The sequence below is a fragment of the Anomaloglossus baeobatrachus genome, chromosome 11, assembly GCF_048569485.1.
Source record: "Anomaloglossus baeobatrachus isolate aAnoBae1 chromosome 11, aAnoBae1.hap1, whole genome shotgun sequence".
Taxonomy (NCBI): Eukaryota; Metazoa; Chordata; class Amphibia; order Anura; family Aromobatidae; genus Anomaloglossus; species Anomaloglossus baeobatrachus.
This window is the reverse complement of record NC_134363.1, coordinates 184,961,773-184,979,716: the sequence shown is the minus strand read 5'-3', so window position 1 is coordinate 184,979,716 and position 17,944 is coordinate 184,961,773. Positions and strand designations below refer to the sequence as shown.

Sequence of the window (17,944 nt, the reverse complement as noted above, 5' to 3'; positions counted from 1 at the left end):
GGGTCCTTCTCCAATATCACAGAAACAACAGAACGAGAGATGAGTGAAAAATCCAAAGAACATTTATTTCAAGCAAAATCAGACGGTCCATAAAATAATCCATGACACAGAGGGTAAAATAGTCCAGAAACACGGATACAGTCCAGTAAGGGATAAATGTCCAGGTCTCTCTGGGGAGCCTCAGCTTCTCCCACATAGGATAAATCTCCCTGCTTTTTTCTTGAAGTTTTCAGCCAGACTGAATAATCTCCCAGGTAAGCAGAGAGTTTGGTTAGATCCCAGACACCCCTCCCCCACACCTAGGGACAAAAGCACGGCAGGGGGTGATTAACCTGCAAACAGGACAATGTACACACAAGGAATACACAGAATGGACGGAGCACCACGCCTAAAATACGAACCTACACAAAGTGATACATAACCCCCCATATTCCACCATCACAGCCCCTCTGCGTTGAAAACCAACGGATCAAATTGATAAAAAATTGGCCATACACTGAGTTAGTAGAATTGCCCTACCCAGAGATAGTATATTTTTTTTCTCTCACCCCTAAATAGACAGTAGTCCAACGGGTATAAATAAATAGAAAAACACAAAATAATAAACTCAAATTATTATTGCCAGTGGTCAACAAATCGTGCGACCCCCCAATAGTTCACATTGGTGGTACAAGTAAGAATAGTATGGAACATTCTCACCGGATTAGTAGGGTGTGGGGTAGACTGGCGTCTCCTTCATATGGGTGCTCAGGTGTCCATGATGTCACTGACCCTATGCATCCCTAGGAAACTCATTAAAGCCTGTCACCCCACCAGTTTTTTAATCATGGCGACTGCGGGGGTTTGTGCGTTGTACCCCACGATCGCTGCTGGGTCACTGGCTGATGTTACAGCTGGGACCTGGCTCTCTCTGATCAGAGCTGTGCCCGCGCCGCTTCCGGCAGTTTAGCCCCCCGAATGCTACAATCAATGCGATCACAGCATTCAGGAGGCAGGGAGGGGGATCGCTTACCTCTCCCTGGTGATCGGGTCCCTGTAATGTGGTCACAGGGACCCGATCACTGCCATAGTAACCCTGGGTCATCACCATGATGACCTCGGGTTACTGAGCTATGGAGAGCCTCACACACCATGCTGTATGCTATATGTCCCAGCAGTGATAAAGCATTTCAGGGGATTATAGAAACGCAGGAAATAAACACAGAAAGAATTGACACGCTGCTTCTATATCAGCAACAAAATCTGCAAGGAAAAAGCAGCGTGTGCACAGCAAGTCACCATTCTCATTGACTTTGCTGGATGCTGTTTCCTTGTTTTTATTGATTAAAATGAGCAAGGAAAAACACTAGAAAACAACCACACAAAAACCCATAACATGGCCTAATACCCAGTGTTCCTGGTTCAGTCCTCTGCACATGCGCTGCCTGTAGTTTTCCATGGCATTAACTCTGTCCGGACTTACTGACCCTGCGGGTGGTGAATCTACGCCCCTCAGATCTAGACATTTATAGGGCTATGGAAACATTCTTGCAAATCCCATAAAGATAGAAGTCGCTTATCAGAATGTTTACATATATAAAGATGCAAAGTTACGAGTGTTTCCATCATAACATCATTTTTTTAGCCTTCAGCCTGTATTTATAGAATATATACATAAGGAGACTGACACTGCGGGTATACGGCGTATATGTACGGTACTGCGGGTATATGTACAGTACTGCCGGTATACAGGGTATACATACGGTGCTGCGGGTATATGGGGTGTACATAGGGTACTGTAGGTATACGGGGTATATCTACGGTGCTGCGGTTATATGGGGTATACGTACAGTACTGTGGGTATACGGGGTGTACATAGGGTACTGTGGGTATACGCGGTATATGTACAGTAAAGCGGGTATACGTATGGTACTGCGGGTGTACAGGGTATACGTACGGTACTGCGGGTATATGTACAGTACTGCCAGTATACAGGGTATATGTACGGTACTGCGGGTATACGGGTTATACGTACGGTACTGCGGGTATACGGGGTATACATACGGTACTGCAGGTATACGGGGTATATGTACGGTACTGCAGATATACGGGGTATATGTACGGTACTGCGGGTATACGGGGTATATGTACGGTACTGCAGATATACGGGGTATATGTACGGTACTGCGGGTATACGGGGTATATGTACGGTACTGCGGGTATACGGGTTATACGTACGGTACTGCTGGTATACGGGGTATATGTACGGTACTGCGGGTATACGGGGTATATGTACGGTACTGCGGGTATAAGATGTATATGTACGGTACTGCGGGTATACGGGGTATATGTACGGTACTGCGGATATACGGGGTATATGTACGGTACTGCGGGTATACGGGGTATATGTACGGTACTGCGGGTATACGGGGTATATGTACGGTGCTGCGGGTATACGGGGTATATGTACGGTACTGCGGGTATAAGATGTATATGTACGGTACTGCGGGTATACGGGGTATATGTATGGTACTGCGGGTATACGGGGTATATGTACGGTACTGCGGGTATACGGGGTATATGTACGGTACTGCGGGTATACGGGGTATATGTACGGTACTGCGGGTATAAGATGTATATGTACGGTACTGCGGGTATACGGGGTATATGTACGGTACTGCGGGTATACGGGGTATATGTACGGTACTGCGGGTATAAGATGTATATGTACGGTACTGCGGGTATACGGGGTATATGTACGGTACTGCGGGTATACGGGGTATATGTACGGTACTGCAGGTATACGGGGTATATGTACGGTACTGCGGGTATACGGGCTATATGTACGGTACTGCGGGTATACGGGGTATATGTACGGTACTGCGGGTATACGGGGTATATGTACGGTACTGCGGGTATACGGGGTATATGTACGGTACTGCGGGTATAAGATGTATATGTACGGTACTGCGGGTATACGGGGTATATGTATGGTACTGCGGGTATACGGGGTATATGTACGGTACTGCGGGTATACGGGGTATATGTACGGTACTGTGGGTATACGGGGTATATGTACGGTACTGCGGGTATAAGATGTATATGTACGGTACTGCGGGTATACGGGGTATATGTACGGTACTGCGGGTATAAGATGTATATGTACGGTACTGCGGGTATACGGGGTATATGTACGGTACTGCGGGTATACGGGGTATATGTACGGTACTGCGGGTATACGGGGTATATGTACGGTACTGCGGGTATACGGGCTATATGTACGGTACTGCGGGTATACGGGGTATATGTACGGTACTGCGGGTATACGGGGTATATGTACGGTACTGCGGGTATACGGGGTATATGTACGGTACTGCGGGTATACGGGCTATATGTACGGTACTGCGGGTATACGGGGTATATGTACGGTACTGCGGGTATACGGGGTATATGTACGGTACTGCGGGTATACGGGGTATATGTACGGTACTGCGGGTATAAGATGTATATGTACGGTACTGCGGGTATACGGGGTATATGTATGGTACTGCGGGTATACGGGGTATATGTACGGTACTGCGGGTATACGGGGTATATGTACGGTACTGTGGGTATACGGGGTATATGTACGGTACTGCGGGTATAAGATGTATATGTACGGTACTGCGGGTATACGGGGTATATGTACGGTACTGCGGGTATAAGATGTATATGTACGGTACTGCGGGTATACGGGGTATATGTACGGTACTGCGGGTATACGGGGTATATGTACGGTACTGCGGGTATACGGGGTATATGTACGGTGCTGCGGGTATACGGGGTATATGTACGGTGCTGCGGGTATACGGGGTATATGTACGGTACTGCGGGTATACGGGGTATATGTACGGTGCTGCGGGTATACGGGGTATATGTACGGTACTGCGGGTATACGGGGTATATGTACGGTACTGCGGGTATACGGGGTATATGTATGGTACTGCGGGTATACGGGGTATATGTACGGTACTGCGGGTATACGGGGTATATGTACGGTACTGCGGGTATACGGGGTATATGTACGGTACTGCGGGTATACGGGGTATATGTACGGTACTGCGGGTATACGGGCTATATGTACGGTACTGCGGGTATACGGGGTATATGTACGGTACTGCGGGTATACGGGGTATATGTACGGTACTGCGGGTATACGGGGTATATGTACGGTACTGCGGGTATAAGATGTATATGTACGGTACTGCGGGTATACGGGGTATATGTATGGTACTGCGGGTATACGGGGTATATGTACGGTACTGCGGGTATACGGGGTATATGTACGGTACTGTGGGTATACGGGGTATATGTACGGTACTGCGGGTATAAGATGTATATGTACGGTACTGCGGGTATACGGGGTATATGTACGGTACTGCGGGTATAAGATGTATATGTACGGTACTGCGGGTATACGGGGTATATGTACGGTACTGCGGGTATACGGGGTATATGTACGGTACTGCGGGTATACGGGCTATATGTACGGTACTGCGGGTATACGGGGTATATGTATGGTACTGCGGGTATACGGGGTATATGTATGGTACTGCGGGTATACGGGGTATATGTACGGTACTGCGGGTATACGTACGATGCTGTTCAAACACTTGAATAGGTGAGGAAAACCTGCTGCATAGTAAGAATACGTGATAAAACCAGAAGTGTTAATAGTTTATTTTCCTAGTAAAAGTGAAAGGGTCCGGTGTGTTTTTGGGGGTGTTCATATCTGCATCCAGCATGGTGTGTGTAATGCCGGCCCACGCTTCTGCATTTATGAGGTTATTATAAGTGGATAATCTGAGGGCAGTGAGTTCATTGCTGTGCACACCCTCAGTAATTCGGCAGCGTTATCCATCGCCCCCTCCCCCTTATTAATCCTCAGCCTCGTGCCTACAAGGGGCTCTGAGGCTTCACCGCGATCTCCACCTTTACAAACCAATCTAATCATTAGATCACTGCAGATCATCAAATGAGGAATTCAACGACTTTCCAATAAATGATAATGAAAAATGTCCTGTCGTTTTTGTGCGCAGCGACTCTGCAAACTATGCATCTCCATGGCAACAAGCAGCCGTCTGATCCTACAGACCTCATAACATTTAGGGAACCTTTAATTAAAAGCTGTCAGAGAGGATTCATAAATGTGTGTTTGGCTTTTCTGTCCCCTTCACTACAGGAGTGGAGAACTACAAGTCCTTTCCCTGCCCGGCCGGCTATTACTGCCCATCCGGTGCCCCAGAACCAGTGCCGTGTCCACCGGGGACTCATGGTAATGGCACTGGAGGAAGAGAATTAGGGGACTGCCAGCCGTGCCCAGCGGGCACCTACAACCACCTCTCTGCCCAGGTATCGTGCTTTCTGTGCGGAAGTTCATCCTATTCCCAGCCAGGTGAGTAGCATCAGACCCCTGTAAGCCTACCTGACTGCCATCTGCCGGGTGCACGGAGCAGCGTCTCTCGTCTCTGGCCAGTAGAGGTGGATTCGGCCTTCACTGATGTCTAGCTGCCGTACATAGATATCCCAGTTGAAGGGGTTTTCTGTCATTTTTGGTTATTCCATATTCAATATGATGAGTGTAGATCATGCCGGGTAACTGTAAATCACATAGGTTTGATGTAAGCATCTTCCTGGATGTTCTATCATGTTCTGATATCATCATCCTGTACTTCTGCCCTGAGTATTCGCTCTCATTAAAACTCAATGAAGCGATGCTGAGGCTGTGCGGGGGGCCTGTGCGGAGTTTAAGACGTCCTCCTTTCACTTGGTGCAACTGGTCGATATATGTATAATCTATAGCACAACCCGTACATAATGGCAGCAAGCAACAATAAGAAAAACACCAAAAAGAAAAGCGAGCCAATGCCAAGCACCATAAAACTAATTTTGGTGTGTAGAAAAATAGCAAGTTTTAAATGTTATAGTGCCATTATAATTACCAGCCTAGAGAGCCACACGTAAGGGCCAGGTCCCACTGCACTCGACGCGCGTTTCGCAAGAAATGCTTCGTCCCAGAAGTATTGCGAAACACGCGTCGATTGTGGTGGGACCTGGCCCTTACATGGGGATTTCTGGACTGGTAATTACTGTATATGTGCACTGTGGCACTTATGTTGTACTTATAACTTGTTGCTATTTGTCGACACACTGGTATCTGTTACTTTTATGAACTTATTATTATTTATATATGGATTGACATGGTGATATTTATTAGCATATACTGATGAATTTATTATGTAATTGATTACGCATAGTCATATCCATTTTTATTCTCTTGATATGTTGCAGCATAATTTTCATGCCATACAGTTGAGTTTGCCAGGTGTCTTCCCCGTGTTTTTTCCTTGTTCTTGTATGCAAAAATGCAGCATGTGAACAAGTCCTATTAGTGTCTGTGGTGGATATTTCAGCATTTCTCCATTGACATGGACAGGACAGTGCTGTAATACCCTACACAGACACTCCTATATATAGCAGAGGTAGCCGGGTGCTGCGCCTCCTTCATACAACAGAGCTCCGGACACCGAGTGAACGGATATCACTCACGGTCACTGTGATGCTACCTGTATATTGCTGCGGCCGCTCCATAGACCTTTTTGTTTTCATTGCTTTGTCTGATGCCACTTATCCTGATGGTGATTTTATTGTGATTGACCCTCAGCGTCCAGGAGCTGCGTCTGCCGGGGACTGAACCGCTCGTTCCAGGAATCGGACGGCTCCTGCATCTGTCAGGCCGGGTTTGTGTTTTACGACAACCGAGAACAGCAGAGATCAGACAGCAACAGCGACTTAGACTGTCAGCCACAGGTACGGCCCACGAGGAGGCGCCATATGGGAAGTGAAGGGTTAACTCTGGTTATAAGGCGCTCTAGCTGATGGCAAACTACAACTCCCAGCATGCTTTTGCAGACTTTGAGTTGTAGATTTGAAAAGTTCTGACCCCAGATAGATCTGACATTGAATCTTTTGGTGTTTTGACCATTTTTGAGCGTTACATTTCTTTCTTTTTTACTTTTCACTTTTTATTGCACCACTCCTAAAGTTTTCGTTTTACTTCTGGAGTGGAGCTTTTAATCTAAGGTCCCTGCTAGAGATGAGCGAACTTGGTCAGTAAAGTTCAGTGTTCATACCGAACACGGGATTTACAAAAACATCGAGTTCGGTGCTTTATGCATGAAAACCGCTCAGGTGGGGTAAAATCAGCGTCATCAGATGTAGTGTGCACAAACAAAAATCAACCTCCCGTGCCCTTCCCCGGTTATTGCTGGCTGTATGTGGGGGGAGAACTGAACTGTGCAATCAATGACTTCCAATAGGGAGGGAGAAGTCCAGGTCCTGCATAGAACTTTATCTAAAGTCCAACTCAACCCGAACTTTAATGGCTCCGCTCATCTCTTGTCTCTTTCCCTACTCTCCTACTCACCTGCCACCATAAATCATCTTCTATCACCACTGCTTCCATCAATCCCCACAGTTTGTGAGCTGCTGGCTGCTCCAGTGTCTCATGGAGCGTGCCGGAGGTCATAACGTAATGTAAGTCTATGAGAGCCTTGTTCTGGCTGTCATAGACTTGCATTGGGAGCTTGTGATGTAACTTGTGACTGTAACATCTGACTGGTCAGAAGTCAGAGAATTGCATGGCAGGACTGGAATGGAATCAGCAAACAATAAAGATGGCAGAAAATAAATATGACGGGGCGGGGGACTTGGATTTACAGCACCACTCCAGCCTCGGAATCCCGACACTCGAGTGGTGATTTACCTAGCATTCAGTGAGTACCTAACTATTCGCACTCGTTATACTCATAACGAATACTGTCTTAGGCTATGTGCGCACTAGAAATGTGAAGTTTCTCAAGAAAATTTCTTGAGAAACTTCTGGGAGTGAAAGATTTCCGGACCTCCGGAAAAAATCCGCACCAAATCCGCATGCGGATTTGCCGCGGATTTGCCGCGGAATAGCCGCGAATTTGCTGCGATTTTCCTGCGGATTTTGCAGGCTGTACTGCCGAAATCCGCAGGGTACCTGCGGAAAAGAATTGACATGCTCATTTTCTCAAGACATTTTCTCGAGAAATTCTTCTCAAGGAAATTTCTTGAGAAAAATCCGCAGCGTGCGCACAGCTATTTTTTTTTCTCATAGAATTTGCTGGGAAATGTCTGCACAAAGATTGCAGACATTTCTCAAGAAATTTCCGCGGCAAATCCGCGGGTAAATCCGCGGGTAAAACGCACTAGTGCGCACAGAGCCTAATACTTGCGTATTTATTCCGTATAGTGTGTGCAATGCAAGTCAATGGGGCAAAACTCACAAAGTAACGAGTAACCTGAATGCCAAATTGTACGTGCGAGTAGCAAATAGTGCGGAATTCAGGTTACTCGTTACATTGCGAGTATTCCCCATTGACTTGCATTTGGAATGAATACGCGAGTATTAGACAGTATTCGTTATGAGTATCGCGAGTGTGAATGGTTAGGTACTCGCTCAACTATAGATTTAACTGTGAGTATGAAAATATTTCCATTAAAAGTGTTTTTTCTGCAACGATTTCTAAAACACCAAAATAATTGACTTTTGTTCTAATTTATATTTGTGATGTAACTGAAATAGTTCATGTTTATGTGCAGGTAGAAGAGCGCTGCTCTGGTGCTGAAGTCCGCCTCTCATCTACAAGGAAGTGTGTGTCCCCACAGCATCATGACTGCACCCCGAACTGCGGCCTTCAGGGAGGAGAGCTCAGCACTGAGCTGGGAATGTCAGTCACATCTACTCATATGTGCTCACTAGCAAATAAGATTGTGGGAGTGCAGCTCTGGAGTATAATACAGGATGTAACTCAGGACCAGTACAGGATCAGTAATTTAATGTATGTACACAGTGACTGCACCAGCAGAATAGTGAGTGCAGCTCTGGAGTATAATACAGGATGTAACTCAGGATCAGTAATGTAATGTATGTATACAGTGACTGCACCAGCAGAAAAGTGAGTGCAGCTCTGGAGTATAATACAGGAGATAACTCAGGATCAATAATGTAATGTATGTACACAGTGACTGCACCAGCAGAATAGTGAGTGCAGCTCTGGAGTATAATACAGGAGGTAACTCAGAATCAGTAATGTATGTATACAGTGACTGCACCAGCAGAATAGTGAGTGCAGCTCTGGGGTATAATACAGGAGGTAACTCGGGATCAGTAATGTAATGTATGTACACAGTGACTGCACCAGCAGAATAGTGAGTGCAGCTCTGGAGTATAATACAGGATGTAACTCAGGATCAGTAATGTAATGTATATACACAGTGACTGCACCAGCAGAATAGTGAGTGCAGCTCTGGAGTATAATACAGGAGGTAACTCAGGATCAGTAATGTAATGTATATACACAGTGACTGCACCAGCAGAATAGTGAGTGCAGCTCTGGAGTATAATACAGGATGTAACTCAGGATCAGTAATGTAATGTATGTACACAGTGACTGCACCAGCAGAATAGTGAGTGCAGCTCTGGAGTATAATACAGGAGGTAACTCAGGATCAGTAATGTAATGTATGTACACAGTGACTGCACCAGCAGAATAGTGAGTGCAGCTCTGGAGTATAATACAGGAGGTAACTCAGGATCAGTAATGTAATGTATGTACACAGTGACTGCAGCAGCAGAATAGTGAGTGCAGCTCTGGAGTATAATACAGGAGGTAACTCAGGATCAGTAATGTAATGTATGTACACAGTGACTGCACCAGCAGAATAGTGAGTGCAGCTCTGGAGTATAATACAGGATGTAACTCAGGATCAGTAATGTAATGTATATACACAGTGACTGCACCAGCAGAATAGTGAGTGCAGCTCTGGAGTATAATACAGGAGGTAACTCAGGATCAGTAATGTAATGTATATACACAGTGACTGCACCAGCAGAATAGTGAGTGCAGCTCTGGAGTATAATACAGGATGTAACTCAGGATCAGTAATGTAATGTATGTACACAGTGACTGCACCAGCAGAATAGTGAGTGCAGCTCTGGAGTATAATACAGGAGGTAACTCTGGATCAATACCGGATACGTTATGTAGTGTCATTTGGATAAGCTGATGTCTATATCCTCAGGTGCCATTGTCTGCAGTATGTCTCGGCTGAAGAACTGTGCGATCGTTTGTGTCTTATGAAGGCTCCTCAGATATCCATGAGTTTTGGCTCCAACATGAAATTCCAGCTACAAATTGAGGAGCCGGAGAGGAGAAGGAGCAGAAAGCTGGTAAACCCCATCGCCTTTCTGATCAGTGCTGGATCTTTGTCATACAATATAATTTGTAATGTTTCTACAAAAATTGATTATCACAGTATAATGGTCTTTTTTCCCCTCAAACCTTTGGCATTGACTCTTATTTTATCCCATTATGTCACCATGCCATTTAGTCAATGCAACAATAAACCTGTGACACACTGTGTGACCAGCAGATGGCGATCTTGCATTGCATACAATTTGAAGTGACTCTAATGGTATATTAAACTAAACTCCACCAGAAAATCATTTCTATGTCTGTGAATGGGAATTTTTCTTCCCATTTGTGTTTCTACAGGTGCCATTGGGGCAATTGCATAATTTGCAACCAACCTGCCCCTCTGGAAATATGCAGTTATGGCCAAATGTTTTTAATTTTGCTGCTTGAGTTTTTAAAGTCGCTATTTGCATTAATTTTAGATTATGAAGAGTGATCAGATGAATTGTAAATAGATGCAGTCATTCCTTGCTGTGAATATTAACTTTATCACAAAAAACAATTTCATTTATCGGTTTCATCAAGAGCCTCAGTTGCTTTGAAGAAGGCGTCAGGTCGCCCACGAAAGTCTTGCAAATGCCCAAATTGTCTCTTAACAAAACTCAGCTTCAGGATTGACTCAACACTGGAGATGCGCAAACCTGAGGTTCAGCTTTCGAACCAAACAGCAAGTTTAAAAATCAAGGTTCGGGGTTCGGATGCTTTACGTGCGAACAAAACTTGTGCGAATATCGCTGTGTTCCGGTATACTTGGCGCTCGGCTTGCAGTGTTTGAATGGTGCACACTGGAGGTAACAACAGCGTGATCGGATGTAGTGTGCAATAAAAAATAAAAAGTTTGAAAAAACCGCCCGCTGGCTGTATGTGAGTGGAGACTGAAACTGCCAATCAGTGACTTGATCTGGGGTTCGGATCAAGCTGGAGCCTGTGGAGCTAGGCTTGTTTGCTGCCAGCAAATCGAACCTCGACGGACCCGCTCATCTCTACTCAACACCAGTGCAGAGCTAGCCCCGGAATGGCAGCAGGCAGACGTACAGGGACCGGACTACAGAGGACAGGGGTAACGCTTTTTTTTTTTCTATGATGAAGCCCCCAACAGACTGTTTGAGACATTTGCAAGAATAAAGGAAAAGTGAGCACTGCCCTGAGTCCAGCACTAAAGTCAGCCAGGACTGAAGCCTCCTGACACCACTCATGTGTGGGGGCTTTTCATGCAGGTGAAAGTCCCATTGACCCCCTATTTTCTGGCACCCTGGTCACCGATGTATAACCCTCCTGCCATGGTGCTGTAGACTTCTCAGAATGCTCGGCTCCTGCGCTGTAACACCCGCTTGTTCCTACACAATTATATATTTTCTAAGAAAGTTTCAATGAGCCGTAGCACAAGTTCACAGAAGATCTGAAGTCATCGCGGAATCACTTTACATCTGTGACACTTGGTTGTTTTTAGAAAATCCTTTGTCATGTTTCTCACTATGATTGTTTTTCTTTCTTTCTGGGCTGATCCAGACTTTCCCGGTGCTGTCAATAGAGCAATTAACCCGGTGGAAATGGGTGGCTGCAACCTTAAATACCAGCATGGGGGGAAAAATGTCCCCCTGGTTGTTCATCTTTAGCTGTTTTATTGTAATCTTGGTTGCTTGGGTTATAGCCTAAATGAGTTGAAGGTTTGTCCAGGACTTTTTTACGATATTGATCGATATTGACGACCGATCACAAGGTCCTGGACAAGGCCTATAACTATGAGAACGACTCAGGGAAATAGCATCTAGTACTATATTTTCCTTGCAGGTTGTCACTTACACATTCTAGGGGTGAATTAGTGCAATAGTGTCATGTTCGCCGCTGGGTAGTGGTACTGTGGCAAGCAGAAGTGGACCCACTGGACCACAGGGGGACCCCGGGCCTGTCCTTGTAGTGGGAGGGGCCTAACTAAGTGCCCATCGCAAGGCAGACACCAGCTGCTACTCCCAGGGCAGGGACTGGGACTGTGGCAGCTGAGCCCCAGAGAAGGGGCAGACACGAGTAGACAGGGTTGGGTCTCAGGTGTAGAAGGGGACCACAGGAGTGGCCGGGGCAGATAGCACGGTCAGGACAGACGGACACAATTTCTGGTGTGTTGAGGACCACCGGGATAGCTGAGACAAGAGAGTGAGACACAGCTGGCACAGACAAGCATAGTCTCTGGCAACGTGAGGACCACTGAGATAGCTGAGCCAGGAGGCACAGCCAGGACGGACAGACACAATCTCTGGCAACGTGAGGACCACTGGGATAGCTGAGCCAGGAGGCACAACCAGGACGGACAGGCACAATCTCTGGCAACGTGAGGACCACTGGGATAACTGAGCCAGGAGGCACAGCCAGGACGGACAGGCACAGTCTCTGGTGTGCCGAGGGCCACTGGGATAGCTGAGCCAGGAGGCACAGCCAGGACGGACAGGCACAATCTCTGGCAACGTGAGGACCACTGGGATAACTGAGCCAGGAGGCACAGCCAGGACGGACAGGCACAGTCTCTGGTGTGCCGAGGGCCACTGGGATAGCTGAGGCAGGAGGCACAGCCGGGACAGCCAGCCATAGTCTCTGGCGAGGCGAGGACCACCCGGATAGCTGAGGCTGTAGGCACAGCCAGAACGGACAGGCAAAGTCTCTGGCATGGCAAGGGACACCGGGAAAGCTGAGGCAGGAGGCACAGCCGGGACGAATAAGCACAACAGGACCAACAGGCAGGGAAGAAACTGGAGCCAACAAGACAGGACAGACAAGGGGATCTAACAACTAGCTAGAGTACTAGACACTGACTAGCTAAACTAGGGCATTGATCAGGCAACTCCCCTAGTGGGAGCTTGCCCGAAATACCCAGTATCTCTGAGCAATAGGCTGGGAGGCACTTCCTGGGAGTGGCGCGCTGACCCTTTAAGACAGGGACAGCGGCGCGCGCACACACTCCTTAGGAGTTCTACCGGAGATAGGGAGGAGCACCCACGTGGAGGAGAGGCATGGGCGCCAGGCAGCGTGGAGGGACCTGGCCGTGGCGGTGAGTCAGAGCGTGTCCCTGCAGGAAGGCAAGGAGTGCAAGGACACAGCATTACAAATAGTAAATTAGTCACATAGTGACAGTGTTACCTACACAGGGGTCTGCATCAATAAAGCTATCAATTGTAACCAATGGAAACAAGTATCAAAGTTTTCTAAATTGTTACTAATGTTAGAATTTTAACACCGACCTCCGTATCTGACAGTGTATATTGCAGCCTGATGTTCATGGGTGAATCTAGAAACATGTTCCACAGGGATTACTATAATTGCTATTGCAGATTATCAGTACGGGCTGCTTCATGGCAGAGTGTCCTGATATGTGATGTCCACACTGGATGTCTAAGACCAATACTCGCCGCCTGTCCTCCTCGCCGTCATTACTGCAGGTATAACTAGACACTTACCCTTCTATTTCAGGAGGTGACGAATGTCCTGGGTCCCGATCACCACGTGTGGGGCAGTGAGCAGGTGCATCTTGTGCTGTTCAGTCCCAGCGGTGTATTTGGCGTCATTCTGGCCAGCGCACAGGTCATCGAGGCCTTTCTGACAGGTCAGATAATTGTCATATTCATGTTGGGTGTGATATAATCTGTGTAATTTTATTCTGTAGGATTAAAAGCTTGAGAACAACACTTGTTTTTAGGAGACTCATGGTCAGTGCCAACACCCAGGAAATCACGAGCAGGAGATCCGGTTCTTAAATCAACAGACTCGACATCTTTACCCCAAATACCGAATCCTATCCTGTGCCTCAAAGAGGGCGACGTTGTGCTATTTCAGCTGAGCATACTGCAAAATGGTAATGTCACCGCGCTACTAGTAGATTTCTATTGTAGATGTAAGATACATATATATATATATATATATATATGTATATATGTATATGTGTGTGTGTATATATATATATATATATATATATATAATATATGTGTGTGTGTGTGTCACATATACTTACAAATATGTATAAATGCATTGTCTTCTACAATCTCTGTACATAGCAAAATACTCATTGACTGATATTTAATTGCATATGTGGCATAAAGTCATCTCCCCATGTAAACAGGTGATGTGCTGTCACTAACATACATGGGGAACAATGATTCCATCCCCATAGCCCCATGTAAACCGTCCATTAAAAGGTTATTCCCATCTTCACAATTGAGTATTGTTGGATACAAGAAATGTATTGCTTATCAAAGATTTCAGCTGTTTTTGAAATATTAACTCTACTTTTCTTTTGCAAAAGACCGACCACCCCTGCTAGGCAGCAGAACATGAGCAGTGCTTCCACGCTATTGTCAGTTGAGCTTGCATGCACTGTTTTGAAGATGTCAAGACCACTGGAGTGCACTAGCAAGTCACATACCTGGCCAGCTTCAGCACAGTGTATACAAGCTAGATAGCCGCAGTGGCACCAAAATAACAGCTTTATTGTAATATGCATATGAAGGTGCTCAGTGTACCATTGTCGTGGCGAAATACCTTGGTTCACCATTCCACCCATTTATTTAGGTTACTGTCACTTCTTCCACTGAAGTAATAGAGGAGGCGAGCGATGTCAGAAGCAAGGAGAGAGTGATCTGTGTGCCTTCTTTTCCACTGAAGTAATAGAGATGACCAGCAATGTCAGAAGCAAGGAGAGAGTGACTTGTGTTCTCTCTTTTCCACTGAAGTAATAGAGGAGATGAACAGTGCCAGAAGCGAGAAGAGAGCGATTTGTGTAAGCTCTGTTCTACTGAAGTAATAGAGGAAATGAACAGTGTCAGAAGCGAGAAAAGAGCGATTTGTGTAAGCTCTGTTCCACTGAAGTAATAGAGGAGGTGAACAATGTCAGAAGCGAGAAGAGAGTGATTTGTGTAAGCTCTGTTCTACTGAAGTAATAGAGGAGATGAACAGTGCCAGAAGCGAGAAGAGAGTGATTTGTGTAAGTTCTGCTCCACTGAAGTAATAGAGGAGGTGAACAGTGTCAGAAGCGAGAAGAGGGTGATTTGTGTAAGCTCTGTTCTACTGAAGTAATAGATAACAGAGAGAGATAGTGGAGAGGGGCTTTTGAAACCGCGCCAGAGATCCCAGATGTAAGCTAGAATCAATGTATTTTTATTTCGGCATAGGTCTATGCCGAAATATAAATAATAATAATAAATATAAATAAAAATAATAAAAATACATTGATTCAAGCTTACATCTGGGATCTCTGGCGCGGTTTCAAAAGCCCCTCTCCACTATCTCTCTCTGTTATCTGCCACTTGGGGTACTGCTGCCGTTGATCCATATATATGCGGTTACAGGAGTTGTGCCTTTCACAACCCTAATCGGTGAGTAGGATTACTCTCTTTATTATACCCCCTGTTTATCAGGGTAAGACCCTATGCGCTTTTTTTCCACAGGTTCTTTGCCTTTGTGATCTACTGAAGTAATAGAGGAGATGAACAAAGTCAGAAGCGAGAAGAGAGCGATTTGTGTAAGCTCTGTTATACTGAAGTAATAGAGGAGGTAAACAATGTCAGAAGCGAGAAGAGAGCGATTTGTGTAAGCTCTGTTCTACTGAAGGAATAGAGGAGATGAACAATGTCAGAAGCGAGAAGAGAGCGTTTTGTGTAAGTTCTGTTCTACTGAAGTAATAGAGGAGATGAACAATGTCAGAAGCGAGAAGAGGGTGATTTGTGTAAGCTCTGTTCTACTGAAGGAATAGATGAGGTGAACAGTGTCAGAAGCGAGAAGAGAGCGTTTTGTGTAAGCTCTGTTCTACTGAAGGAATAGAGGAGGTGAACAATGTCAGAAGCGAGAAGAGAGCGATTTGTGTTAGCTCTGTTCTACTGAAGTAATAGAGGAGGTGAACAATGTCAGAAGCGAGAAGAGAGCGATTTGTGTAAGCTCTGTTCTACTGAAGTAATAGAGGAAATGAACAGTGCCAGAAGCGAGAAGAGAGCGATTTGTGTAAGCTCTGTTCTACTGAAGGAATAGAGGAGGTGAACAATGTCAGAAGCGAGAAGAGGGTGATTTGTGCCCTCTTTTCCACTGAAGTAATAGAAGAGATAAGCGATGTCAGAAGAGAGGAGAGTGCGATTTGTTATCTTCAGACAGTGCTGCCTCTGGTCAAGCACCACGGTACAAATGCCAATCAACAGAAGAGTGGCAGTAATTTAAATGAAGGGCTGGAATGATGCATCCTGGCATTTAGCCACGACAAGGGTGCACTAAACACCGTCATTTGAATTTTACAATAAAGTTGTTTTTTGGGGGCAGATTTAAAAACAAAGGGAGCAATAATATAAATAATTTGATTTTCCTCAAGGTCCTGTGATTAGAAGTGTAAACTCAGGGTGACAAGCTCCCTTTTAAGTGGCAAAAAAAATTACAGGAATAAAAAAAAAAAATAGATTTGTTTCGCTATTTTCCAAGATCTGTTTTTTTTTATTATTTTTTTGCTGCGTTTTTTGAAGCAAGTGTAGTAAACGAAAAACCACAAAAAAATAACAAGTAATGTTTGTCTGAAAATGGCGACAAATTTATATATTTTTTTTTAATGTTTTCATTTAATAAAAGAGTGTAAAATATAAAATCTCAATAGCGCAGTCATACAAGACATCATGCTGCAGAACAGTGACTGCACAAAACAAATCCAAAAACAATTACTTATTTATGTCCCCCCCACTCTACAATTTTTTTCTTTTTTCCGTCTTTCAATACAGTCGTATGATCATTATAAGATAAATGATATAGTGCAGTTATACACGGTCTCCACATAAGCAGGGCCTCTCATGAAGGGAAATGAGTTTTGGAAGGCAGGGATTGGAAAACTAAAGTAAAAAAAAAATAAACTGCTTGCGATGTCGAGGGATGAAATACTTTATACTATTTAATAAGCCACTTTCCAGCATGTGGATGTATGGAGATACAGATTAGCAGCTTATTTATGCATACGTTTCTTCATTTGTATTCATTTATGCCCATGTCCTATGCAGAGATGCACATGTTTATATGAATTGCACAATAAATGATCATTATATCATTATCAGGGAGGGTATCGATATGTATTAGTTAAGCTTCACTTCACTTTGTGAGTAAGAAAAAAAAAAATGTACTGTACTGGTACTGTATTGGAGGCTTCATAGAAAACGCATTACTGGTAATAAGACTAATCTGACTTTCCTATCCACACCTGCTTTACAGCACAGGAGAATGCCAAATAACTAGATCTTTAGGGAGGGAGAATCGCTCGCAGGATTTTCTCCTGAAGCTCGGTTTACAGTCTTGAGTGCATGTCAGGATGATGATTTATTTTTTTGTGAACATCTATATTTAGACATCTGCTCGGTGCGATCACTCAATAATTGCATAAGCACCCAGAGATGTCAGGCACTGATTAGGACCGACCACTGGACTGAAGAAGTTCAATAAAAATATACAAGTTAAATTATTTTTTTCTTTACAAAGCTCTTGTCACACTAAGTACAAGGAAATACAAAGAGAAGGGGACCCCTGCATCTAGGGAAAAGGAAGATTGTGACCCCTGACAGAACCTACCGCTGGTCCCTGGGGTCCCTCACCACCCTAGATAGGTTCAGCACCTATGCGCTGAGCCGGATACCTGACCC

The 17,944-nt window shown here is 45.1% G+C and overlaps 1 protein-coding gene across 1 annotated transcript in view; it reads left to right on the top strand.

Moving 5' to 3' along the window:
* LOC142257151 (uncharacterized) overlaps positions 1–17,944 on the top strand; it is a 91,931-nt gene that overhangs the window by 35,670 nt on the left and 38,317 nt on the right. The window contains exons 17-22 of the mRNA XM_075329267.1: positions 5,201–5,413; positions 6,683–6,828; positions 8,650–8,777; positions 10,132–10,279; positions 13,764–13,896; positions 13,990–14,145. Coding sequence (XP_075185382.1) covers positions 5,201–5,413; positions 6,683–6,828; positions 8,650–8,777; positions 10,132–10,279; positions 13,764–13,896; positions 13,990–14,145 — 924 coding nt within the window. The remainder of the gene's footprint in view (positions 1–5,200; positions 5,414–6,682; positions 6,829–8,649; positions 8,778–10,131; positions 10,280–13,763; positions 13,897–13,989; positions 14,146–17,944) is intronic.